Source organism: Gallus gallus, chromosome 6 (assembly GCF_016699485.2).
Source record: "Gallus gallus isolate bGalGal1 chromosome 6, bGalGal1.mat.broiler.GRCg7b, whole genome shotgun sequence".
NCBI classification, from domain to species: Eukaryota; Metazoa; Chordata; class Aves; order Galliformes; family Phasianidae; genus Gallus; species Gallus gallus.
The window spans coordinates 24,907,142-24,932,382 of record NC_052537.1 but is presented as its reverse complement, the minus strand read 5'-3'; the positions used below and the strand labels follow the sequence as shown (position 1 = coordinate 24,932,382).

The 25,241-nt window shown below is 43.5% G+C and overlaps 2 protein-coding genes across 6 annotated transcripts in view; one reads left to right on the top strand and one right to left on the bottom strand.

The window, feature by feature from the left end:
• Positions 1–12,398, top strand: part of COL17A1 (collagen type XVII alpha 1 chain) — a 39,907-nt gene extending 27,509 nt beyond the window's left edge. Inside the window, exons 37-57 of the mRNA NM_001305202.2 lie at positions 597–677; positions 1,875–1,928; positions 2,049–2,090; positions 2,866–2,922; positions 3,078–3,137; positions 3,656–3,682; positions 3,766–3,807; positions 3,953–4,009; positions 4,366–4,413; positions 5,031–5,144; positions 5,420–5,557; positions 6,140–6,223; positions 6,914–7,042; positions 7,461–7,550; positions 8,116–8,229; positions 8,592–8,744; positions 9,571–9,993; positions 10,176–10,316; positions 10,894–10,956; positions 11,202–11,273; positions 11,480–12,398. Coding sequence (NP_001292131.2) covers positions 597–677; positions 1,875–1,928; positions 2,049–2,090; positions 2,866–2,922; positions 3,078–3,137; positions 3,656–3,682; positions 3,766–3,807; positions 3,953–4,009; positions 4,366–4,413; positions 5,031–5,144; positions 5,420–5,557; positions 6,140–6,223; positions 6,914–7,042; positions 7,461–7,550; positions 8,116–8,229; positions 8,592–8,744; positions 9,571–9,993; positions 10,176–10,316; positions 10,894–10,956; positions 11,202–11,273; positions 11,480–11,529 — 2,039 coding nt within the window. The 3' untranslated portion in view covers positions 11,530–12,398. The remainder of the gene's footprint in view (positions 1–596; positions 678–1,874; positions 1,929–2,048; positions 2,091–2,865; positions 2,923–3,077; positions 3,138–3,655; positions 3,683–3,765; positions 3,808–3,952; positions 4,010–4,365; positions 4,414–5,030; positions 5,145–5,419; positions 5,558–6,139; positions 6,224–6,913; positions 7,043–7,460; positions 7,551–8,115; positions 8,230–8,591; positions 8,745–9,570; positions 9,994–10,175; positions 10,317–10,893; positions 10,957–11,201; positions 11,274–11,479) is intronic.
• A 611-nt stretch (positions 12,399–13,009) lies between these two features.
• Positions 13,010–25,241, bottom strand: part of SLK (STE20 like kinase) — a 47,221-nt gene continuing 34,989 nt past the window's right edge. For 4 of the 5 annotated variants that reach the window (XM_004942265.5, XM_004942266.5, XM_421743.8 and 1 more), the window contains 6 exons: positions 22,089–22,218; positions 21,772–21,896; positions 20,598–20,786; positions 20,105–20,230; positions 18,434–18,547; positions 13,010–17,877 (listed from right to left, as the gene is read on the bottom strand). In XM_004942265.5, coding sequence (XP_004942322.1) covers positions 17,731–17,877; positions 18,434–18,547; positions 20,105–20,230; positions 20,598–20,786; positions 21,772–21,896; positions 22,089–22,218 — 831 coding nt within the window. In that variant the 3' untranslated portion in view covers positions 13,010–17,730. The other variant, XM_040702985.2, reaches the window with a different exon arrangement.

The following is a 25,241-nucleotide window of genomic DNA, read 5'->3' as shown; positions in this document are numbered from 1 at the left end:
GGCACAATCTCACTCCCTTTTGTTTGTGGATTTCTTCCTTTCAGTTCATTTTACTGCATTATTGGGCTTAATTAATCTTTTAAAGAATTTCCATTTTTTTTTTTTTCCCCCTTTCTAGGGGAAGGGGAGAAATAGTAAGAACAAGTGTGATGTGAAAGCTGAAAATGTTTGGTTTTTTTTCCTCTTGTTATTTTTCTGGAGGCTGGCATTTCTATTGCACTTCTCAGCTGCAGTTGCCTTCCTGTAGTAGGGGATATAGCTTGGCTGGATGCTTCCTGCTATTTTGAAAAGTTCAAGAACAAACTAGAGCCAAATTGATAATAATGTCATTGAAACCACTGTCAATTAGATAGACATCTGTTTGGAAAGGCCTGAGCAGAGCTGATTCTCCTAAGAATTCTTCTTAGCTATTTTTGTATGATCCTGTTAGAGCAAATTGTACAGTCATTTCTACATTTGAGTCCAGTGTTCCACAGAGCCAGGGACTGAGTTCAGACTCCCAGTCTGAACCCATTGTCAGGAAGAGGAGGAGTGGGTACAAAGTCTCAGCCTCTCTCTGTTAACTAATTTGCTTTCTTCTCTTTTCCTGTAAAAAGGTCCACGGGGTGAGAAGGGATCCGCAGGTGAAGTTGTGATAGAAACTATCAAGACAGAAGTCTCATCACTGGCATCTCAGAGTAAGCGGGCACAGCTTTCTACTCCTTTTCTTGGACAGGTGCTGGAGGCCTTGGGGCCCACTCAGGAGGTGCCTCTGCCTCATTTCCCTCAGCAGGCCATAGGGCAAGTGTGTGTGCATGTGTTTGGTGATGGGTTGCTACCAAACACACACCCGCTCTTCTGCCCTGCTTCTCCTCTGTGCATCCTGAAGTACTTTCAAAACTACCTGTGAGGTACCAGGCCCTTGGTACAAAGAGAAAATCAGTAGGGTCTCAGTTTAGCCTTTTGGTCACCGTGTTTGCGTAGGGCAGTTCCCTGTGTTGAATGAACGTAGAGCCATCTGTAAGTGGAGAACCAGTTTAAAAGTGCATGTTAATCTGAAGAACAGGGAAGGAAGGAAATAAGAATATCTCAGCAAGTTAGAGGGTGAATTCACAAGAGAACAAATACTATTTTAAGATGGAAATTAGTAGAGCAGAACAGAATGGTTTAGTAGTGTCCTGAATGAAGTGTCAGCTTGCTCTGTGCAATACTAGATATGTGATGCACTTAAAATCAGTATTCCTAGAGTCTAGGACCTCCATAAGTGTGCAAAAGAGGCAGGGCAGAGGAGAACGTAAAGCCATAAATGGTACTTGTCAAATCACCCTCTTTGTGCACCAGAATGAGGTCACAGATCCCAGACTGTGCTTCCAGTACTACCTCATCCCTCATGCAGTTTTGGACCTCTGCATCACTGAGCTTTAAGTTTGTGCCTCCACTTAAAGGTGAAGATCCATTTCCAATTAAGATAACATGGTGCAGATACTTGTTAAATGATGGTCGTGTAATAGTCTCCTTTCTCCTCTCCTTGAAGGTTCTTTCTCTCTTCCTCTACCCTTTGAGTCCTTTGCTCTTTCCCCCAGCACCTGTTGCTCTCTAGAGAGATTACCTCCTATTTTTTCAATATGCTTCCAGACTGCTCGGCACTGTATTTTGCTTCCTGTCCTAAGCCCCATATTGGCAACCAAACTTGCAAACCAAATATTGGCAAACCAAAATTGGTGCACAACTCAGATAGGAACTGGGTGACCTAAACCTAAGTTGAGGCAGAGAGGGGAAATATCTGAGTCCACTGTTGACTCTAAGAACTTCTATCAGCAACATAACAACTGTCTCCATAACAGCAGTAGCTTCACAGCAACATTTTTTCCTTCTTTTGTGTTTCACTTGCACAGTGCTGTCAGATCTACAAGGGCGAGCAGGACCACCAGGTCCCCCTGGACCACCAGGTATGTAACATAGTGGAGATCAGTATGTAAGCAGGGACACACGGACACCTCAGCACACTTCTGTGCTGTGCATTTGGTTCTGTAAGTGCCCTATAACAATCATGTTTATTTCATTGTCAGGTGAATCTGTGCAGGGACTCCCTGGGCCTCGTGGTCCCCCAGGTAAGAGCTTGTTTCTCTGAAACAACCCTGGAAAGTGGGAGGTTTTTTCAGAACCTCTGTCCTGTGCTTTGTAGAATGTCATGTAACAGTCTCAGACATGTTGGAAATTGTTAAGACTGACTATACTGGAAGTGGAAAGTGATGGTTTCCTACTAATGCAGTTTCACAGCAGTAAGATGCTGCCCAAGGGATGAGATTTGCTTTGGACAAGATTTGCTAGACAGACTAGTGAATCATAAAGGGAAGATGCTCAATGTTCTCCTATGTCCATAGAACACAACAAAATAATTCTGTATTTAATTTTTGTATGGCCTTAACTTCCAGCTGGAGACAGATGTAGCAGCACTGATCACGAGGAGAATATCCCCACACCATTTCCTATAGCAAAATGGTAATTTTACCTTACACAGCCAGAAGAGAATACTGCAGGAGGGCATGAGATAGGAGCATAACCTCATTCCTTGCTCTCTGGCCAGTAGCAAAGGGGAGTGGGTGAGGATATGAAATTTCCCTCTCAGTGCAGCAGAGGCCATCTGGGATAGGCACACTGCACCACAGAGAAGCAAGTTTCTCTGTCTTATGTTTGGTGATAGCAGATGATAATGAAAAAAACTAACAGGGATGGATAGGTATGCATGGAAAAAACAATTATGCTATTCTATACCTGGAAATATTTGAGTTATGTCCATGACTGAAGATGGAACAGCTCTGATGTATTTACTCATGTTACTGAGGCTTGTTCTTCCTGAAATCTATTTGTGCCTCTCTTGCATAGGATTGCCAGGACCTTCAGGCCCACCAGGGAGACCAGGATCTTCAGTATCCACCTCAGGTAGGCTCTTCAGATTCATTCCCTACCTTGTGCCCTGAGAATGTCCTGTTTATTTTGGTTCCAGTCTGTCCTTGGTTATGAACAGATGGAGCCAAAGGAAACTTGTATCATGTCCTGTTGTATGTCATAAGGAAATGTTTTTGTTTCAATTACAGAAACATTTGTCTCCGGTCCACCGGGTCCACCAGGTCCACCAGGACCGAAGGGAGACCAAGGTGAGTCCCACTGCCTCACCAAGATACTGGGTGAGTGACAACACCACAGGCTGAAAAGAAGGAAGGAAGGGCTTGGAGGCAGAAACTCTCCTGCCTTTCTGTGCCTATAAGAATGATCACTAAATAGGACTCCTGTCTGCTTCCATAAAAAAAAAAAATCATTTTCAAAGAAATTTGTTAGTCTATAGTGCTGGTGTCAAGGCAGTTGCTCTATTCAGATCCCAGCTTTGTAACATGCAGGAGCATTCACAACTTCAAATTTGCCATTAAAGGGGATCAATGGGGAACAATCTTTTTGCAAAATACAACATGGACTTGGTAAGTCAATGTAAGGAGGTGGCCCTGTTGGGCATAGCTCAGCTCATGCCTGGCAGGAAGAAATAGGATCTACTCACTTTACCCACTTCTGCCTTGCAAATTGAAGGCCATGAGAGTATTCCGAAGTGTGGGCTGAAATGCTGTTACGAATCAGAGCAAAAAAAAATGCTAACAATGCACCTCTGCTTCCCTGTTCACAGGCGAACCAGGTCCACGAGGATTCACAGGTAAGGAGGCTTCCAGGGGTTGTTGTTGAGGTGCAGTGTAGTTTGTGTATATGACACCTCTTCTTTTTCTGTGTCCCGTGCAGGTGAACCAGGTGAACCTGGCCTTCCAGGATTCTCTTCCCATGGTCAGTCCATACACTTTTTCCTCATTTGAATACATTGTCCATAAGCTGAAGCCAGGGGCAAAATCTAACTCAGTTTTGGTGGAGCTAGAATTTTGTCCACACGGTTTGTACCTTTGAATTTATGACTCTCCTTTATACTTGACAGGTGGTACAGTCACCATGCAAGGACCTCCAGGCCCACCAGGCCCACCAGGACCTAAAGGTGAAGTCACAGTCTACCTTCTTTCTATGTTAGTGGCCTCACACAATCACGTCTGGTTAAAACTGAAGGATGGAGCAACCTTGTCTTTAGAGAATTAGAGCTGTTCCCACCCTTGCCTTTTCAGGCACAGCAGAAGCATGGCAAATGAGTTCCTTCAAGTACATGGCCCTGGGTGGCTGCTGTGGCCTCTTATGCTTTTCCCCAGCAAGCTGTTAATCCAATTTAGTCATTGGTCATTGCAAGGGCTAGGTGGTTGCCTGTCTGGTGACATATAGGTTGACTGTTTTACAAACCAGGTCTACAGGATGCAGTGACACTTACAAATAATTGTCTGTCTCCCTCACTCTGGTTTCCAGGTGATGCAGGTGTCCCAGGTGCTCCTGGCATCCCAGGAACATCTCGAGGTAAGAGGCTATCATTGCTCTGATACTATCAGGAAATGCTGATATTGCTGGTGGAGATTTACAAAAAAACTCCTTTGTGTTTTATGGAAATGTGAATGCCAATTTAATGCTGATTGGATTTGTGTACAGAACCTTAAAAAATATGAGGTGTCTCTACACTGTGGTGACAGGAGTCACGCAGGGCCCACTTTACACCTTGCAGTGGAGACCAGTTAGGAGGTCCATAAGCTGGTTTTCCATGGGCCGGATGGGATTAGGAGCAGTGGGGTTAGCCTAATGAGTTTGAGTACTTTTTGGATCTCTAGCTATATTTCTGCAGAGCATTGTACTTAGTGCACAAAGTGGGTTGATCTATCTGTCTGAACTCAGGGAGGTTTCTGGGTTCAGCCCTACAAAGCTGAGTAGGCTGAAAGATAATATGCCAAATGAATTGAAAATGTTAGACTGCTTAATAGTCCATGTTTAGACTGTGTTTGGAGATAGAAGGGGAGAAAGCCACTCCATAGTTCATTCCCAAAACTCTTCACAGAAGAGGGAAGGGCTCACTGCAGCACCCATTAGCATTTCTTGGTCTAATGCAGACATGCCAAAAACTTTCCTTACAATATTTTCTGTAGGTGGTTCCAGACAAATTCAGGGACCCCCGGGTCCTCCTGGGCCGCCTGGTCCTCCTGGCCCAGGTGGAAGTTCCTCTCAAGAGATTCAGCAGTATGTCGCTGATTACCTGAAAAGTGAGTATAACCAGGATTTGCACAGGTCAGGTGATGCATGCCTGTCTTCCTTTTGTTCCTTGAGTCCCTTGTCACTCTCCTGTTAGAAGCAGCAGCCCTACTGCTCTGGCTTTATTTTTGTTGAATATTATGGAGTGCCTTTGCCTACTGTAGCCTCTGCAGAACTGTCTTTCATTGGCCCTGATTTTTTCCCTAGGGGAAAAGGGTTCAGTAATTGTGTATCTGGCCATCATTTTCACCTAGTGATGTGGGCATATCTTGGGCTTCCTTCCTAGGTGATAACGTAAGGCATTATTTGACTGGTGTCCAAGGTCCTCCAGGCCCTCCAGGCCCACCTGGAATCCTCACCACTGCAGATGGGAAGAACTTTGATTTTGCAGAGCTGGCTACCCGTGTTATGAGCTATGTGACAAGTAAGCATCATTTTCCTGTGCTGGTAAGCTCTGTGAGCATCAGGTCACACTGCTAAGCTTGTACAAGGAGACAGAACGTGAGGACAGACAACAGTGTTGAAGTTGCAGCTCCTCAGGCCCGTCTTTTGCATGTCTTGAGCCAGGAATTCACACAGCTGAAGTGACCTCTGAGCCTTGTCTTATTTTAATGGTTAGATTAACTAATAGTTGCTGTTTAAGTAGTCTCACATTAAACATTAGCTGTTAGAATCTTTAATGTCCCCATGTCCCAAGCACAAGTGACTGTATTTGGTTTTGTATGTGGTGTCAGGTTTCTAGGGCTGTCTTATCTTGGAGCCCTCCCAAAGTAGATGAAATTCCTAGTGCTTTTGGAAGCAGCTTAGAATCTTGAAGCAGAGAACACACTGCTGTGGAAATGACTGTGCTATGCGAAACTGCAGCTGATTCGTGTTGTCCTGCATGGGAAGCCCATTCTAATAGCTAAACTGGATTAATTCAGCTTTTCTTTGTCCCTCCTTGACCCCTCTTCACCTTCTGTCTTCTCTTGATCTTGCCTAACATGAAACCTTTTCATTCCCCTAGGCTCTTCAGATCATTATCAGTCATTTGCCAGTTCAGTATCAACTACATCTGTTTTGTACCAAGAGCTTTTGAACATGCTGCAGAGTAAGTGACCATGAAGAGAAATGTGGAGATGTGGATAAAGCATCCCAGCAGTCGCCTGCCCTTCCCTTCTTGTCTCCTGCCTCCCATTGGGATTAGCAGCAGCTGTTTTGGATGGCAAAGGCCTACCATAGGTGCTGCTCAGTGCACTGCAATGTCTCCTTCCAAGTTCCTTGGAGACAAATTTATGTGTCTTGTACTGTTAAGACTGCATGCTTTCCAGAAGTTATACTTGTTCACTTGGTTTGCTTTTCGTACCTACTGCTATAACTGCAGTTTCCTGCTCTCCTTGACTCTCCAGGTGGCACCTGTCTACATCCTTCCTCTAAAAGAATTCCCAGTGTTTTTCCCCAGTCTCCCACTAAAGCCTGGGGTTTTATTTTCTCACTGCCCCAGTCTCTTAAGTTTCCCTATCTCTTCTTGCCCACCCCAAAGCCTTACTATGTCTTTGTTTTTAAGATTGGCAACATACCCAGCCCCATATTCTTTCCTACACACTTGCAGTTGTGGGCTTATAACATATGGAGGGCAGACGACACTCAGAAAGGGAGGGGCAGGGTGAAGGGAGTTTTGCATGTATAGGTTCTGGTGGTTTCTCTAGTGTGGGGGATCTCAGCTCACAGGCTGGGAACTCCTCACACTTGACTTTTTTTAAGCAGATGGATAGTCTTAAAATATCTCTTTTATTTGCAGGAGAAGAAATTCGTCAATATCTAGTTGGACCTCGGGGCCCACCAGGACCTCCTGGACCAGGAGTAGATGGAATGTCTCTGTCACTGGATTATGATGAGTTGACCAGACGGTTTATTAGCTACTTGACAAGTAATTGTCTTTCTATTCCTTTGGAAGCTGAACAAAAGCTTGTGCAGTCAGTGAAAGATCTTCTAGTGTTGACTGAGTGAATCCCTAAGTACAGAGACCTCCTCACAGGGGTTGTGATAGACTTGTGAGAGAACAAAGATGTCCTGTATCTAAGATATTATGCACAGACACTGGAAGTGAGTTTTGCTTTGCTAAAAACTGATCTTAGGGACATCACCTCACCTTAGCCAACTTAGAAGTCCCATCAATGCCTTTTTAACTCTGAGAAGTTTCTTCTTAGCACAGATGGCTGGTGGAAACAAGCCACACTGTAAAAGGCTCTCCTGCATTGCCTGCAAGCGAGCCCTCAGCCTCTGTCCACACTACAGCACAGCCTGTTGTGATAACATGATACTGTTGAATATGTTTGATTTTGCAGGTTCTGGTATGAGCATTGGGCTCCCTGGACCGCCTGGGCCTCCGGGAACACCAGGCATATCTTACAGTGAACTGACAGCATACCTGAGAAGTAAGCCAACTTCTTGATCCCTGATATAGGTTCCTACCCACCTACAGGATCTTGTTACAGGCTTATTCACACTAACAAAATTCAATAAGTGAAGGCACTGCAACAAGGGTCCCTGCCACCATCCCTTATCTGCAAATGACTCATTTCTAAGTGCAGAACTTCCCCCTTGGGCTGTCACCATAGATAATCCTCTATAAGTCTCCAGTGATCACCTCTGCCTTAGCAGCACTGTGCTCTGCCAGGACCTGTAGAAACAGTGAGTGGCTGCAGACAGATCTTGAGATCTCGTGGAGAGTGGTAGAATACAACAGCTTCTTATGTCATATTTTAAAAGTAGTTCCATATTTGAAAATATGGACTCTGACACATTCTGGGGTCTTCTGACTTCCATGTATGGCATCTCCATTCAAGGAAGTGAGGTGTGCTAGGAAGGCTGTGCTGGGAACTGGGGAGAAAAAAGTATCTCATGCTTGGTTTTAGTTGGCATTATCTGTACTGTCAGGGAAAGTTCACCAGGATTTGCAGTGGTTTGGGTAACATCTGCTCTTTTCCTTGTGTCTTGCAGACTCTGAATTCAGTGGTCTTGTTGGACCCCCTGGGCCTGCAGGGCCCCCAGGACCCCCAGGGATCCCTGGATCATCTGGCACCTCTCTGGAGGACATCTCTGCTTACCTACAAAGTAAAGCACCTGCTTTTCTCACAGCTGGCAGGGAGATTCTGATTGGAGGTGCTGGATGGGACTGGGCCTGAGATTTAGCTTACTAGGGCCCATGACTGCTCACTGGGAACAAGGTCACTGAAAATCTCATCAGCATCAGCTGGAAGGGGCTGGAAGTTGGGGTTGGAGCCTTTAGCCTTTTAAGATTCCTAGCTATGTGTCCTGGTTTTATCAGTATTCCATATCATGACATCACGACATTTTCCTTCTCCCCGTTGAAAGGGGCCTTTCCCCTCCCATCCCTTTCCTGTTGTGCTTGAAACCGCTACACCGTGCAATTTCCTTGTTCTCTCACTGTCATTGTTTTCTCTTTATTCCTCAAGGTGTTGGATACTCTTCTATCTCTGGCATCCAGGGCCCACCTGGCCCTCCTGGCCCTCCTGGACCACCAGGCTTCTCAGGAACCGGCCTCTTGTCCTATGCTGACATCACCCACAGTGATGAGTTCAGGAGTGAGCTGATCCAGTACCTGAAGAGTAAGGGGACACTGTCCATCCCTTCTGCATGTGTCCCTAGCCACGCTCTGCCTTGTCTAGGCTGCTGGCTCTGCTGCAGCTGAGACAGCCTTCCCTGAAAAAGTGATGGAGCAACACTTCATTCCTACAGGCTTATTGTTTATCCCAGTACTTACCTTACAGGCTGTAGAGAGACCACTGTTCACTCTGTAAGCAGATCTCCTCTCAGTCCAACTGCAAGACCAAAGTCCATGTTGTGAGCCTAAAGGAACAAGCACTGTGCAGTTAAAAATGACCTGTACTGAACAATGGGTTATTAGTGAGGTCATTTGCAGATCTTTGCTACTGGAATAGTGTTCTCTTTGGTGAACATCATCCTACAGAGCAAAGGATGATGTGAAATTTGGAGGGCAACAGTGAGCCAGTTGTGAGCAGCGTTGGTCTGGGCTCTCATGTTGGCACGTCATCCAGGGGAGCCTTTCAACAAGAGAATGGCCTATTTTTGGGAGTCTGGTCACAGAATGCTGTTCAGCAGAGGTGCTGTGCTTGGCCTGAGGACTGCACCCCTCTGCAATCATTGTGCAGGTTTCCACGATGAGGCACCCAAAATTGTGGGAGAGATGGGAGTGGAGGAGGATGTCAGGCCTCAGTTTTCCCATGTGTAGAGATCCAGGTTGATATATGTGCCTGCTGCCTGAAGCATGGCAGTGGGTGAGGGTTACTGCAGTGATTGTCAGGAGAGTTTCACACTCCAGTCTTCATTCAGATTGTAGCACGTGACATCTGTGGAGCCTGGGAGCTCTGGTACCCCAGTGTCCCTGATCTCAGTGCCTCTTCTGTTTTGCAGGTGATGAGGTTCGAAGCTACATCTCAGGGCCACCTGGGCCCCCTGGACCACGGGGACCACCAGGACCCAAAGGAGATAGTGGTTTGGTGGCTGGGTCTATGTCTTCATTATACCATGATTCACTGGCTTCTGAGCGGTTGCATGGAGGATCCATTGGTGCTGAGGGATCCCATGGGGGATCACTTGGCGCAAGCAGCTCTTACGGCAGCTCTATGAGCAGCAGCATGTCATCATACAGTGCTTCCATGGGCAGCGATGGCTCTTACGGTGCCTCTGTGGGCAGTGATGGGTCGTTTGATGGGCTGCTGACAGCTGAGGAGTCACACAGGAGATCAGCAGGTCCAGGCAGATCTTATAGCAGCTCCTTTACTGGATCCCTGGATTACAATGAGCTGGCTCGACATGTGTCAGAGAACCTACAAAGTGAGTATGATGGCTTTTTTTTTCCTGAGCCTTCCTGTTCTGACACACAACTCCCAACTCCCTGTGCATGCTGTTACCTGTTCGCTTCCCTTACCCTTCCTGCTTCCTGTAGTTATCCCTTACAATCTCCTGCCCTAACATCCAGCACCAGCTCCTTTCAAATGATGTCTTTATTTCTTCAGGCCGAGGTATCCTCCAGGACTTGATGTCTTACACTGGACAGGGCCCTCCAGGACCTCCTGGACCTCCTGGACCTCCTGGAATAAGCAGAGTCTTTGCAGCCTATGGTAACGTCACTGAGGACCTCATGGACTTCTTCAGAAGTAAGTGACATGTTGACCTGATGTTTCTGGCTCATGCATATGAGGTCTCTCCAGCCTCTTGTGGAGCCAGTGATCCTTTCACTTTTGCATGCTGAAGAAGTACAGTCAAGATGCAAAGCTTGAGGCAGATCCTCTTCCTCCTTCGCTGGGATGTGCAGTCCCTTCGTTAGGAAGGATATCAGGTTTTCCCACTATGTGTAGAAAATTCACCCCAAGCCCTAAAGGCTACTGAGCTGGCAGCCCCTGTGGCCCATTTCAAGCTGGTTAGACTGGCACATGCACAGCAGAAAAAGAGAGCTGCTCACTGCTCTCAAAGTCCCTTCTAGGCAGGAACCAGCTCCAGCACAGGTGACAGGCAGGACGCTTGGGCTGGGTGGCAGAGCAGTGCTGGTGAGATGAGATCCCAGCCTGCCCCGGGTCCATTGGGAATGAAAACATTTTTGAAAAAAACTGCTCCTGCCCAGCCTAATCCCATTTAACCTAGAGAAATGTCCTTCCAGTGCGACGCACTGCTTCTCTAAATGAACACACAGTCCTTTTGCAGGTGGTTTATCATGCTCTCTGTTTTCTTCTCCAGCACACGGTACTGTCCGGGGACCACCTGGTGAGAAAGGAGAGCGGGGTTATCCCGGCCCCAAAGGTAACGCTTGCCATCCTTTCCCTCTCAAGCCCTATAATGCCAATAACTTCTTACTGCCCAGGAAGCGGCACTGTGACCAAGGGGATGGTTGGAACCAGGCTGCTCTTAAAGTCAGAGCCTCCATGTAGCGAAGGCGATACCTTTATGATTATGATGCTGCCCACGCAGCAGCCTAATTTGGTGTTCCTTACCCTGATCTGTCCCAATCGTGCTTGTGGATAAACTTGGTTTTCTTATTCCTTCAGGTGACCCTGGGCCAATGGGCCCACCAGGACGCCATGGGCAGAGGGGACCAAAAGGAGAGAAAGGCGAGAAAGGTATGGACAACTGCCATCCCCAGGGGAGAGCTGGGTCAGGGCTTGGAGTGCTCCCTGGACACCAGTCCATCTGTGGGAAATGGTGACACAGCATGGGTTGCTTTTCTTGGTTGTTTTATGGTTGTGTTATAATGTTTAATGTCTTGTTTTTTTTTCTACACGAGTTCTTCAAATAACCCTCCTTTTGGCTTTCTCCTTGTCCCCAGGTGAACAAATGTATAGTGGCAGAAGGAGAAGAAGAAGCGTTGGGGTTTAAAGGAAGAGCAAAGTCAGTTCTGCACCGGGCAGCATCCCTGGCAGCCCAGAGATTTCATGTGGATCTTCACTGCCTTACTGCTAAAATGTCCTTGCCAGTCAGCTAAGTACTTAGACTTGATAGTTCAGTGTTTCTGCTGAGATCTGAGTGGCTCTTTTACATGTGTCCAGTGTTGCTCTAGTGTGGATGTTTCCTCTTGTTGCGAATGTGTGGCTTAGCACCCCTGAGCCTATCCAGGTTTGTGTTTTTGTGCTGACAAGGGCTTCCTGCCCCCCTCAGTCCAGTCTTGTATTATTCCCAGATACCTAAAATCTTGTTCTAAACAACTAGCCGCATATCCAGCAAAAACAAAAAACCCTCCCCATACCAGCTTCCTGAGCACATTGCTGTGCTGGCTGTAGTGGGGGGGGGGGGGGGGGGGCCTGCTGCATCAGGTGCTGGTGGCACTGAGCAGGGTCCTGGCTGAGGCTGGGAGTGCTTTCAGATCTCTGGGGTCAGCACTGTTGTCACCCTACCTGTGACCCACTTTGGAAAGTGGTTCCCTTCCAGCTCTTCAATTTTTCGGTGCTCTGGCACTCAATATGTATTAACCTTGCTCCCAAGCCTGCTTCCTTTGACAAAGTGCTGTTACAGAGCAAGCTGTGGCAGCACACAGGGCACAGCACATGCAAGTACTTCGCAGGGAGTGTGGGCCTCTCGTGCTGTGCAGCATGGCCTGCTGTGACATGCACAGGGACAGAACTGAAGCACTTTTCTTAAATGTAATTTGTTGACTTTAAAAAAAAAAAAACTTTTGCATCCTATTTTTGAAACATTAGGAAAAACTTATTGATGTAAACATTCCAATTAAAGTGTGTTTTATACTCCAAGTTTGCCTATCAGTATTACCATGGCATAGTCTGTACCTGTGACTGTGGACAGACATGCTGTGGGGTTTGAGTGGCCAATGGTGGCAGTTTTGCTTCATTCTCATTACCAGTATGTGACCAAGCAGCCAGCGTGTTGTTTCTTGGAATCTCTGGTTCCAAATTCTCCTGAAGACTGGAAACAAGGTTCTATACAAACCAGGTCAGTTTTCAGAGTATAGAGCAGCTTGCAGTATTGGCCCATTAAGCCTTGTGTCCTTCTGGGTGAGTCATAATCTTCACCTGGCTCTGCTGAGACATTTCAGATCCATCTTAAAAATAACCACAGAAAAATCCCCATTTACAGTCATGTTTAAGTGCAGCAACTGTGCTCCTATGTCTCAAGCAATGCCAGAGCTACTCAGCCTGCTGTGATGTGCAAGCCAGGCTGTCAGGCAGAACAAGGTTTGTGTTCAATCTCTACTCATACACTGGGCTATTACAGCCAAGGCCCATGCAACCACATAAGGTTAAAGTATTTTTTATCCTTGCTTAATAAAAATTACAAATTGTCCTGCTCACTCACACATCACTTAAGTTCATACGAGTTTTCTGAAAAGAAAACAGAGACCCTCTCAGCAAACTGTGATTTTTATTGTATTTACAGGAGAATTATTACAATATTCTACAGAAAGCATGAGATCAAATTACTTTTAAAAACAAGAACAACAAAAAAAAAAAAAAACAACCAAAACTTTTGTATGGCTGCTACTGCAAGTTCATTTCCATGAGCTAAACATACAGAGATCCTTTGCCAATTATTCATCCATCTCATGATTTTTGGTTGCTTCCTGTAAGGCAAAATGACTTGGTTTGTTAACACAAAACATTCAACAAACTTCTGGGACAACGTGAGCTTGGAGATGCCCTGGATTTCGAGGTTCTATTACACAACATCACTCTGCTTGGCTTTCTTACAGAGACTGGGGGTATGACAGTTCAGCATCTCTCTCCTGGTTTCTGTTCTTTCCCCCATTCTCAGCCTAGCTGATAATCTGTAAGAAAGAGCCTTTACCTAGCATGGAAACTGGAAGAGATTTTGGGAAGTGAGAGCATCTTAGGGCTCAATACCTCCCTTCTGCTTTCAGCACAGTGGAAATAGGTGGCCCCTTGCTCATTCGCTGGTTTTAAGTACATTTTAATTAAGAGCTCTTCTGCTTTCTCCAGAGCCCCCGACTGCCCTTGTGCCAGAAGTGCAGTAGTTACAGAAAAGATGAGGACTGAGGTGAGAGGAAGGGGACAGAGAACTAAAAGGTCTGCAAGTAATATCCCTTTCCTAGCTAGAGAAATGCAAGGAAGTTTCTTTTTTCCTCCCTTTACCTGTTCTCAGGTTTTATAAGACTGAGAAATGTGCCAGGGCATCCTCAGCTTGTCTGGGAATGAAGGTTAATTCTCCCCAAGCATCGTTCTGAATCCGTTATAAAGCTGCTGTTAGATGTCAGGGCACAGGAACACGCATGAAAACATCAACGCAAGGAAGTTTTTCTGAGATCCAGAAGTACAGATCGTGAAGTAAAATACAGGACTGCAAATGCTAAGGGCTGCATTGGCAGAGGATTACAGGATGCCACAAACAGCTGAGCTCCAGTAAATTAAGAGACTGCACAAATCTGCACTGGGAAGAGTCAGGTTGAGTACCAGGGAAAGGTTCCTAACCAGAGGGACACCAGGCACTGGAATAGGCTCCCAGGCCCAAAGCTGCCAGAGTTTGGGCAGTACTCTCAGAAACATGGCTTGAATTTGGGGCATAGCCACCGACTCCTGTATTTACAAGGTCTCATCCCAAGAAAGCTAATTTAATGATGATGAAGAAAAATCGTGAAGTCTGAATCCATCAGAGGCCATGAGCTTGCCAAGAAGATGGCTTTTTTCTTTAATCAATTGTAAATACAAGAGGACAACCACTACACTGCATTGCACTGCATGTACCTTATTTATTGCCATTATTCATTTTCCCAGCTACAATGTACAAGAGCTGCTCTCAAAGCAATGCCTCCTATTTTATTATGTCGCTCCATGATGTCAGAGGTGGATGGTGGTGGGATGGCAGTAGAAGTTAAATCTTCCCACCAATATTCCATTACAGTTTATTGTCACATGAGAGATGGCAGCAGAGGGGCAGTCTGTGAGAACGGGTATGACATGGAAGTGTGGATGAAGCAAAGGTGTGTGTCATTGAGTTCCTCACAGAAAAAATGGCACCCAGTGACATTCATGGAGACCAACCAGTGGATGTGAGCACAGTGAGGCGGTGGGTGGTGCGTTTCAGTGGTGGAATCAGCAACAGGGAAGACAAGCCCTGTTGGGGGCAGCCATGCAGATTTTTTTTACAAGCATGGCATACAGGCTCTTGGTCATTGCTGGTGTAAAGGACAGCTAATGGTGGTGGCTATATTGAAAAACAGTACATTGCATCTGAGAATCTGCTCTATCAAATAGAGTGCATCTGTTGTAGTTTCCATGGAAATAAATGAGAGACATTACTTTCAGAGCAGCCAGTGTAGTAAAACAAAGGTGATCACAAATCAATATTTGCTCATCTTCTGAGGGGCTTGTAGGACAAACAAGATCTGCTAAGAACTCAGCAAGCAAGTACATTGTTCTGGCTAAGGAAAATATACCCAATTTCCTTTGAGACTGAACTTCTAATGGTTATTAAAGGGATTATGTGATACGATAGTAGAGAGATTGGATTTTATATCTCAGAAGAGCTCTTCCAGGCCTATGTGAGACTAAGTTCACTTAAACTGGATTTTCTGACATTGCCATAATAGCATACAACTCCTCTTTCACACTGCACAATACTGGCAACGACAATTTTATCAATTTAAATGCATAAGTACCTATGTTAGCTCCTGTTATCCCAGAACAAATGTATTTTCACACCAGACATCAAATCCCAGCACAGTTCACAAGACTGCAGCTGCTTCCCAGCGCCCTATGACTCCAGCCCTGGACAAAGACTCAATAAAGCTGCAATCACTACATTCAGTCCCTCCCTCCCTCCAACACAGAACTGTTATTTGTTTGTACAATTTACGCTTGAGTGAAAAGGATCTTCAAATTAAAGGTTTAGACAGAGGTAACTGCTACGCCATTAACAAGTTATCACTGAGAGCGCCAACAATGTAAGAAGATTAACACTTCTCTGAGAATTTAATGTGGATAAAGGCAGAGAGAACCCAGAGAGAAACCCAGAATGGGAGATCTGCTTGCCACGTCTACTCCCCAGATAAGTCACTGAGCCTACTGCATACAAAACTGCAAACACGCTCTTAAATACAGAGATGAAGATTACCTGCTGATTGTAGAAAGTCAATTTATGACAGTGGAGCTTAGAAAGTAAAGGCCAGAGACATATTTCACCCTACTGAAGAAACAACTTAAAGAACTTTGCATTTTGCAACAGATAACATTCTAGAGATATGGTATGTGAATTTACAACAGTACACAATACACTTTTATATAATAAAATGCCAGAAATTAGGGCTAGCTAGTAAAGTAATTACGCTACCAAAAAGTTACAAAATTTAAATTAAAACATGCATTTTCCAACCGTTGATACTGTCCTGTAAATTTTAAGTGTCTTCACTGAGAAAGTATAACTTCAGCATCCAAAGATCTCAGCATCCAAGTTTTCAACCGCATCTGATTCAAATCCTATGTTAACTTAAGAGTTCATTCACATGCATCAGTACTGTTCCCATGAAATGAACACCGTATCACGTTCACCAGCTTCACATTTAATGCGAGCCAGCAAAACAAATGTTACAGTTGATGCCCAAAGAGAATAAGAAGTTAGGCCTCAAATAACCAAGTAAATACTATTTTACAAATTTAACACTGCATACCGAAGTACAGTTTACAGAACTGTCCCGATATGGCTGCCACCAAAAGGAGTGCAGTAAAAGTGACCTAATACACTTTTATTTCCCTACCAGCTATATAAGAAACATTTCAGACTGTTTCCACTGCAGATCAGTCAGGTAAATAACTTATTGAACATCTATAAACTTGAAAAATAAAAACCATCTATGTTAGTATGTGGCAACACAAAAGCAAACAAAAAAAAAACCAACAACAAAACCCAGCTTCACTAAGAATTTTGTCTATATATTTAACTTAAATTTTCTATAAAATCAAATGACTAAAACAACAACAAAACAACCAACTCTTACACTTCTAATGAAATCAGACTCCGCCGTGGTTACCTGTAAATATGACCACCCACCTCCACGCTCCGATGGAGTTTAAACAAACAGGCTTTGGTGAGAACAGAAAGACGGCTCTACCCCTTCCAGGTACAGTTAGAGAGACCGCGTGCATTTTGCACGTTGCTTCCTAAAAAATACATTCTACAGGTTTTCCATTTGTAGAAATAACCACCTGTAATAGCTAAGGAAATTAATAAACCGTGTATTTTAAAGTTAGCATTTCTTTCACCTTTACATATTTTAGTGCAAAATATTTTAGGGTGAGGATTTACAACAAAAATGGCAGTAGCAGCAAGAAATCTGTTTTGTACAGTAACAGCAATGCGATGGACTATTGGTTTTGTTTTTAAATGACAAAACACCACCCTGTCACCAGGATTAGCATACCGAAGTGTTTCAGGCACTGTCTTCATTAAACTAGCACCCCATTTCATTATGGAACTAATGGACAAAACGCATAATGGAGATCAGCTCAGTTTAATTTATGCCAGAGGTTCCTCTTTTAAAGAAGTTGCAAAGGCTTTCACTCTTACCAATCATGTAAGCACAAGGGTTCATTTTTTTGGTTATTGGCATGCTCTGAGTAATCAGCTTCAGTCCCTGCTCTGAGAACACTGCTCAACACTGTAGCTTTTTAAACCCCTCAGGGCAGTTTCGGTTGTGGAATTCTCTTGTGTAGAAATGAGACACTTAAAAACACAGTAGCAGAACTGATATTACACCGTTTAAAAATTCACATAAACATTTTTTTGTGATGAGAATTATTACAGTTCTTGTTCTAGACTTACTTTCTTAAAATCAAAACCATCGATAACTTACTTTGAGACCGAGATTAAAAAAACCCACGTATTATTGAAACATCTGAAGGACGTCACATTACCGTTGTTCAGCAACTCCTTTTCTCCTTTCTTCCATTCAAAGAAGTAAAAAAAAAACCCAAACAAGTGATCGTGACACTGATTGCCTCCACCGAAAACAAAAAGTGCCAGGTCCTTTAATGCACACTGCAATTAGATCACATTAGACGACGAGGATGAAGAAACAAAATTCCAAATATGAAAAACCTGCAGCAGTTCCCAGAGTTATGACCCAGTGGAGTGAAGGCTGGGGATTGGATAGAATTTGGAAATCCGGCTTTGTGCTGAAGGGTTAAGGCATTCCGATTCTCCAGTCATTTTAAAGAAAACTTCCTGTTCCTGCAGTTTTCTGGCAAATTCTTCTTCCAGCGTCTAAGAACAAAATCAGGTTGTCAAAGGAATAAAAGCAAAACACAACAAGCCTATTACACTGCTGCCAGTCTGATGCGACGTAACCGCACGCACCGTTGTAAAAAGTTACCTACAATTATCAGATTGCAAAAGCACCAAGTCCCAGCAACATAAGAACAAACACCATCTGCCTGGAGGTTATTCCTTAAGTTGTGTGAAATCCTGGTGCTTTCCAGTTTGAAATTTAAAAAAAAAAAAAATCAACTACCACCACCACTCTGTTTGTTACTGAGCACTCAATTGGTGTAATATCCGAATGGCTGCTGAAATACGTTCCTAAACCAGATTTCAGCTGTTTTATATGGAAATACATACTCATGCCCTGCAAGAGGAACACAGTAAGAGCCTGATAACATGCACGCCTTTTTCACTGCACGTATTTTATCTTTTTCCATTACACAGTGAACTGTGGCAGTTTTGCACAGTAGCTTTGTTTTCCCGTGTCATTTTTTGTAAGGTCTGCATGTGCAAGATGTAACATTTCCTTATTTTCTGACTCATGATTGCTGCAATTTACCTTTTTTCTCGGTCTCAATTTCTCTCTCCATTCCTTCAGCTCTTGGCTGTGCTCTTCATCTAGCTCTTTGAGCTTCTGAGTCTCGTGTTCAACCAGTAGATGGCATTTTTCATTCTTAAAACAAGATAAAGATAATCCTTGTAAAACTAAGTCAGATTAGACAACTCAATGTTGGTACAGTGACATATGTTGTCCTAATTCTTTTTAATTAGCTTATTCTGTGTAAACACTGACGTACATAATTACAAGATAAAAGTATGTTACGACGTTGCATTATCAAAAGCTGATCCTTCCATCAGAACCAATTGAGATAAGAAATACTTGTAAATCCACACTGTTAACTGCCATTAAGAGAGCAGCTGACAGCATTAGTCAGAACTGTGTTTACGGCCTAATAGTGCTATTGGAGGTCATGCAGCATTTCTGCTTTGCTTTCTAAAGAAAGTTTTTATAATTTATAAAAATCAATGACATTAGAAAGGAAGCAGGGATTGCAGCAGGGCTGAGTATTTCAACTGTCAGTGCTAAGGAGCTGAGCCTAACAAATGGGGTCTAGAGAGAGAGATGTGCTTGCACTGAAACAGCCTCAGAATTGCCCTATAGCAAGAAAGGAAACCAAATCACACACCAGCTTCACATTCTTTAAGGTGTACAGGCACTTGCTTAACTTTCAGAGGAAACTTTGAAGCACGGCAAAAATATAGTTAAGTATTTGGCTGCATTGAATCTTTGTATTAAGAGCAGTTGGCAATTGCAGCCCCTAAAACCCTTCTTGTTTCTAGAGCTGCAGGCCCAACTGGGTCTGATGCAAAGAAAGAAAAAAAGAAAAAAAAAACAGGAATAAAAAGCACTTGGCTACTCCTGAGTGCAGCTCAGGGCCAACTTCCCTTGGTTGGAGGCTCAGAGCAGCCCTAATCTGCTCAATTTTACTTGAGCTGAGTCTCACAGAGGTTCCCATGGTATTTGGGGTTTTACTGAGGCATATTAGCAGCACAGCCAGAGGCTGCATTCACAGGAGGCAAGAAAAGTGATCAGTAAATCTAGCTTCCTTGGCCACTGAAAGGTTTCTCTATGCAAAGGTTATCAGCAGGTGATCAATTAATACTTTAACACTGCCTTGAGTCCTTGAAGCAGGGAAAAAGCAGATTTCATCAAAAAAAAAAAAAAAAGCCTTTAGTATACAGTATCTACTTCTACAAAAAGCATACCAAAACTGACATCAAATTCCTTGCTGTAAGGAGAGCATTCCTTCTAAATACCTTCCACAAGCTCAAGCATAAATGGCAGCCTGCACTTTGTAAAGACCATCTAATTCCATGTATTACTTTGAATACCTTGTGGGCAGTGCCTGGTGCTGCCTACTGCTGTTGTGATTACTGACATTAGAGAAAGAGCAGGTTAAAAGGAGATGTTGCCTACGCAGAACAGCACTAGGAGCTCGGTAAATACTCTGAGAGTGATCATTTGCTTATGGCTCATGCTCTTCTTGGGCGTAAAATGATTTCTTAGTAATGCAAGCTTCTGAGTCTGGTTAAATAGTACACTGCAGGCCTTTGAAAGCAAAATTGAAAGAATTCACATGAGGAAAAAAATGTTTCAGGTTAGTACAGACACAGGCAAAGCAGAATCTTCCCACTGGATATCCATCATCTACTGTTATCTGTTTCTAACCTGTAGCTGATGCAGTTCTCTGATGTTTGCTTCACACTGCAACTGAAGGTCCCGCATTTGATTTTCATGTTTCTGATGCTGCGCCAGCCTCTCATTTTTCTGTCTCTTTTCTTCTTGGATTGCGAACTACAATTGAAAGACAATTCAGATTGTGCCCCTGGAGACAACAATTTACCTGAATAGAACAACTGTACATGACAGGACAAATACATATGGCATATAGTATTACTGAATTGAATGATTCTGAAGTATTTAAATATTTTTGATGGCCCTGAGGTGCAGGACCTTTGAATGTGCTTTTGTTGACCTTGATGAGGATCACGTCTGCCCCCTTCTCCAGCTTGACTGGTCCTTCTGAACGGCAGCAGACATCCATACGTCAACCTAGTTTTGTACCAACTGCAAACTTGCAGAGTGCATTCTGTTCCATGATCATATTTGTGTTTATGTCACATCAAACATTTACACCATTAAGATTATTTTTATTAATCACCTGCTTAATTTTTTCACGATCTTGATCCGGAGAGGCTAATGAATTAATTCTTAAACTTTTCTTAAACATAGCCATTCGAGTCTTCGCTTCACTTCGCTGGATCTTAGGCAGTCTGGCTCTTTCCTGAGTTTGCTTGTTCTTTAACTCTTCAATAAGGCGTTGGTTATATCTCTGCATTTGTTCCGTTTCCTAAAACATGAACCACATGGAAATGTTGCAGAATACCTCTTATGTTAGAGCACTTTCATCTATTCTCATCAATGCACGTGTTGTCTGAGTGTTTCTTTCAGGAGAAATGAGACGGCCCTTGTGATACCAGAGGGGCGGATGAGGTCTTCCTTTAATTCCAGAGAGCTCTGGATCATGCTCAACCCATACAAAATTCTTTAATGTTCTAAGAAAGGCAGATATATTTACACATTTGTTCAACTTCTGAGTTATATTTTTAAGGTTTCTGTCCTATTCAAGAGGAGAAGGTTCAGTGGAAGTGAACTTCCACTACTGCAATGAATGCAGCAGCCATTATGGGGATTAAAATACAAATGCCCCAATATATAGAGGTCAGTTTGCAGTGGAGGCCAATTCTGATCCCATGACCAAGCAAATCCTATCGTCTTTCTCTTTATTGGGTTTAGGTTTCCAAGAATTGTATTCCTTTATTTAGTACATTGTATTAAAAAAAAAAAAAGCTAAATGCCTTGTAGCAAATGTGTTGCCTTCTGGGCTTTTACAGGATTTAGCTACACGGAGACAGATTTCAGTACTTCCCCAAAGCTCATGTAGTTTCTCATTCTGCTCGTTGAACTCCAAGATGATTTACTAATGAGTAGATTTATTTAAGCACAAGCCAAAACTCTGCTAATTTCTATGCACAAGCACCATTTGTTATTTTGAATAGCAAAAGGGTAGCGGTGGTTTTGTTGTTATTTTGTGGATTTCTTTTTTAAAGGAATCAAAAGGTAAAAATATGACCCCTCATACTTCAATGTATCACTGTTAGTGAAGCAAGACCAAGGTTCAACTTTATTTCAACAGAAGATACAGAATCTATGCAGCATGGAAATATCCACATGGAATATATTGCCTAAGCAAACAGCTACCACAGAGACTGATTTAAAAAAAAAAATAAAGGAGATCTTAGTACACAAAAGAAAGTGTCAAAGTCAACACTGACCTTTTCATGCCTCTTAAGCAGCTGATGCCTCTGCATGAAGTACTGATCCTTGAGTTGCTGTTTGAGGAGCTGATGTTTCTCTTGTAGATGTCGCTCCTCCAGCTCCCAGATCGCAGCTTCGCGAGCTGAAGAGAGAAGGCAGGTTCAGAAAGTACAACACAATCCTTATTAACCCACCTGCAAGTGTATGTTTAGAAGTGGCCTACAATCACATTTTAAGAGCAACGCTATTTTATAAGCAGAAGGTTTTATTATTGTTCCATATTAGCATTTTATTGAAATGCAGCACAAATAACTTCCTTTAAGGAGAGACTCACCTCTCATGAGCTGCTGTTTGCTGTTTAGACAATCTCGTTCAATAGTGGCTAGTTCGGTCTTTTGCTGCTGAATAATTTTCTTCAGAGACGCATCCAGTTCTTGCTGCTGCTTCTGTACAAACTCCTGCTCCTGGAGCAAAGCAATGAATTAAATATTGTACTTCCAGCCACGCGGCATTTCAATGAAATTCCCAGTTCTCTCAGAATGAGCTGTACATGAAAACAAGTTCAGCTAAGAGATTTGATCTAACATGCCTCAGCTACAGAATTATCTGTTGAATTTTCTACATACAGAGTAGGCAAGAGAATACTTAATGTTTAAATAATACTTTCAGAAATAAGACCAAGGACAACAGACTAACCAATAACCTACAATTCATTCCATCTCTCCTCTAAAAAAGCTGCAGTTTAAAGGTAGCAAAGACAAGCATGCTCAATACATAGCTGATCTCAGTTGTATCAACAGTTATGGATTCATGGATGTAAGAAAACAGAAGCATTTATGATTATTTTTTTGCTTTGGATTATTAGGTAAAGCTGAGTTATTTATGTGTTAGTTTCAGAATTGTGTCTCAATCTCAAGTGGTTTATCACTTCGTGAATGCAAAGATACTGACTGAGGTTTGGGATCCTGTGAGACTGCAAAGAAGACACCCAATGGCTTTTGTGGGAACTGCACTCTGCAGCACTTCTGAGCCCAGCATGCCAGAGCTGACCTGGCTCCTCACAAATGATTTGCCATCTACGTGATGCAGTCTGTGTATCACCTGCACCTTCCCCTCATCCAAGGTACCTCAAGAACTGCATCACGTCATGAAGAACAGAGAGTAGTAAGAATCCCTGTCCACGCCACAAGAACATACCATTGTATTTCTTCTTTGCAACTATCAAGAAAATCCAACCTCAGACCACATCTACCAGCACACAGGCATGCACACGCACACACTGCAAGAAATTAACGCAGATGTTTCTACTAGGACATAAAGGTTAAAAAAAGCATGATGGCGATGTCCTTCCATGCCAAAACAGGCAGCTGAAGCATTTGCTGTTAGACACAGCGAAGTTGAAGATGGCCTGCTGGATGGGAGATGGTGTGCGGCTGAAAATACTGCAGGTGATCGCTGCAAGGGCCTCCTGAGCTAGCGATCTGTTTTCTTTCTACTGAGCCTTGCTAAGAGCCATCAGCAACATGCAGAACTATGTGTTAATTAAAAATACTTCATATTATGACCAGGAGAATCTTGGTCTTCATTTTCATGCAACGTTACAGAAAAATAGTCTAGAAAAACTTTTTTCCATGTCTCCCAGTGGGCAGCAGAATTAAGCTTACACAGGTCACAGAAAGCCAGAGGTGGAATAAGCTGCTGCAAGTTCAGAAAGGAGCTGGGCTGAGGGTACAAAACAGACTGGGAGGCCAGGTTTGTGAATGACATCAGGCATTCCTAATCAAATATATAAGCTGATGGAAAAATACTGTTGTGTTTCCCTTTCGAGTTGGAAAGAAAGAAAACTAAAAGTTTATTTTGAGCAAGCAGACACATAATTAATACTATGTTGGATCTCCTAGTAATTGTTTTTATCTGAAAAGTGCAGAGGGGCAGCTGCTCTGGTGTAGTCACAGCCAAAAAAAAGTTATGCTGGGAATTTACTGTCAATCATTAAATATCGTTGCTTCCATATCTACGTAAAACACATAAAAAAACCAACCCAAAACACACAAAAACATCCTTGCTAATTGTTAGCACTGAGGTAAACCTGGCAATCTCAGAAAGCAGTCATGCAACAAAGATCATAGACCTTACTCAGGAACATGCTGGATGGTGCAGAAGGCAGTCTGCCTCTTTCAAATCACCACTTGGTTTTGCCCAGTATCTCAAACCAGTATCTTTACAATCCATAATTTCACTGCACACACAGCATTCAAGTCACACAGTGTTTCTCACATGTGCTGAGCAAATAAACGCCTGAGAACGTTACTGTATCACGTTTGTGAGAAACTTCAGTGCTCTGCCCAGAGTTAGCAATGCTGTCCTTTTATATGTATAGCGTAGGTGTACACATTTGTGCTAACTTGTTTGGAGGCAGCAGTGAAGCTGATCAGCACATATGAGCAGAAAGAGAAGAGAGAACATCTGGAACATTAGGGAAATAAAACTTCTCGGTTTGTATTTTGGGACTTACATCCTGCATTTGTGCGTTGAAAAGCGTACATGAAGACAACTGAAAAGACTGAATCATAACCTGAGCAACGCCCTGTGGGACACAATGCACTTCCTATGTCAGAATACAATGAAATATAGTGCTGGTCTTAAAAAAAGAAAAGAAGAAATGAGACTCTGCCGTGTGTCAGTAATACACATTTAAAATCTCAAGGCTAAAGGAACAAAGCAGACAGAGAGAATTTTTGGATATTAAAATGGAACATCTGCACTTTGTCTGGTACTGCTCCATTCCAAGTAAGGATCTTCCACCTTTAAAACTTTCTTCAACAAACTGAAACCAGCAAAGGAAGAAGTCATCACAAACACTGCAAACATTCAGTTCCTGAATTGTTTCCTTAACAACATCAGAAACACAAATACTCAGCGTGGAGAGCGCTGCAACTCAATCAAACTCTATGCTGGGAAATCCCCTCCTGAACAGGACGTGTAATCAAACAAAGATGCTGTTATTTTCTGCCAACTCACTCACATGAACATTTATTCTAAGTTACTCGAGTCAAAACTGCTCCGTTGTGGGCAAATTAGCTCTTGTACTATGGCTATGACCGTCACAAAAACACTCTGAAATATTAGCAAGCCCCTTTCCAGACAGCTCACGTAAAGGCAGCAAGTTTGAAGGCATGAAGCTATGATGTCTTCTAGTTTCCATTCACCTGCGTTTAGGCATTACGTGAATTCATTTGACCTAATCTTTTAGAAGAAGGGGACTTGTAGTGATGGGACAAAGAAAAAGAAGGGGAGATTTAGATCAAATATGTTCTTCCCCACTGGGAGGTGAGGTGCTGGCACTGCCACCCAGAGAGCAGTCAGTGCCCCGTTGCTGAAGCTGCCCAAGGCTGGGTTGGATGGGGTCCCAGGCCCCGATCTGGTGGGGACACCCAGCTCACAGCAGCGGGTGGAACTTGACAGCCCTGAAGGTCCCCTCCAGCCC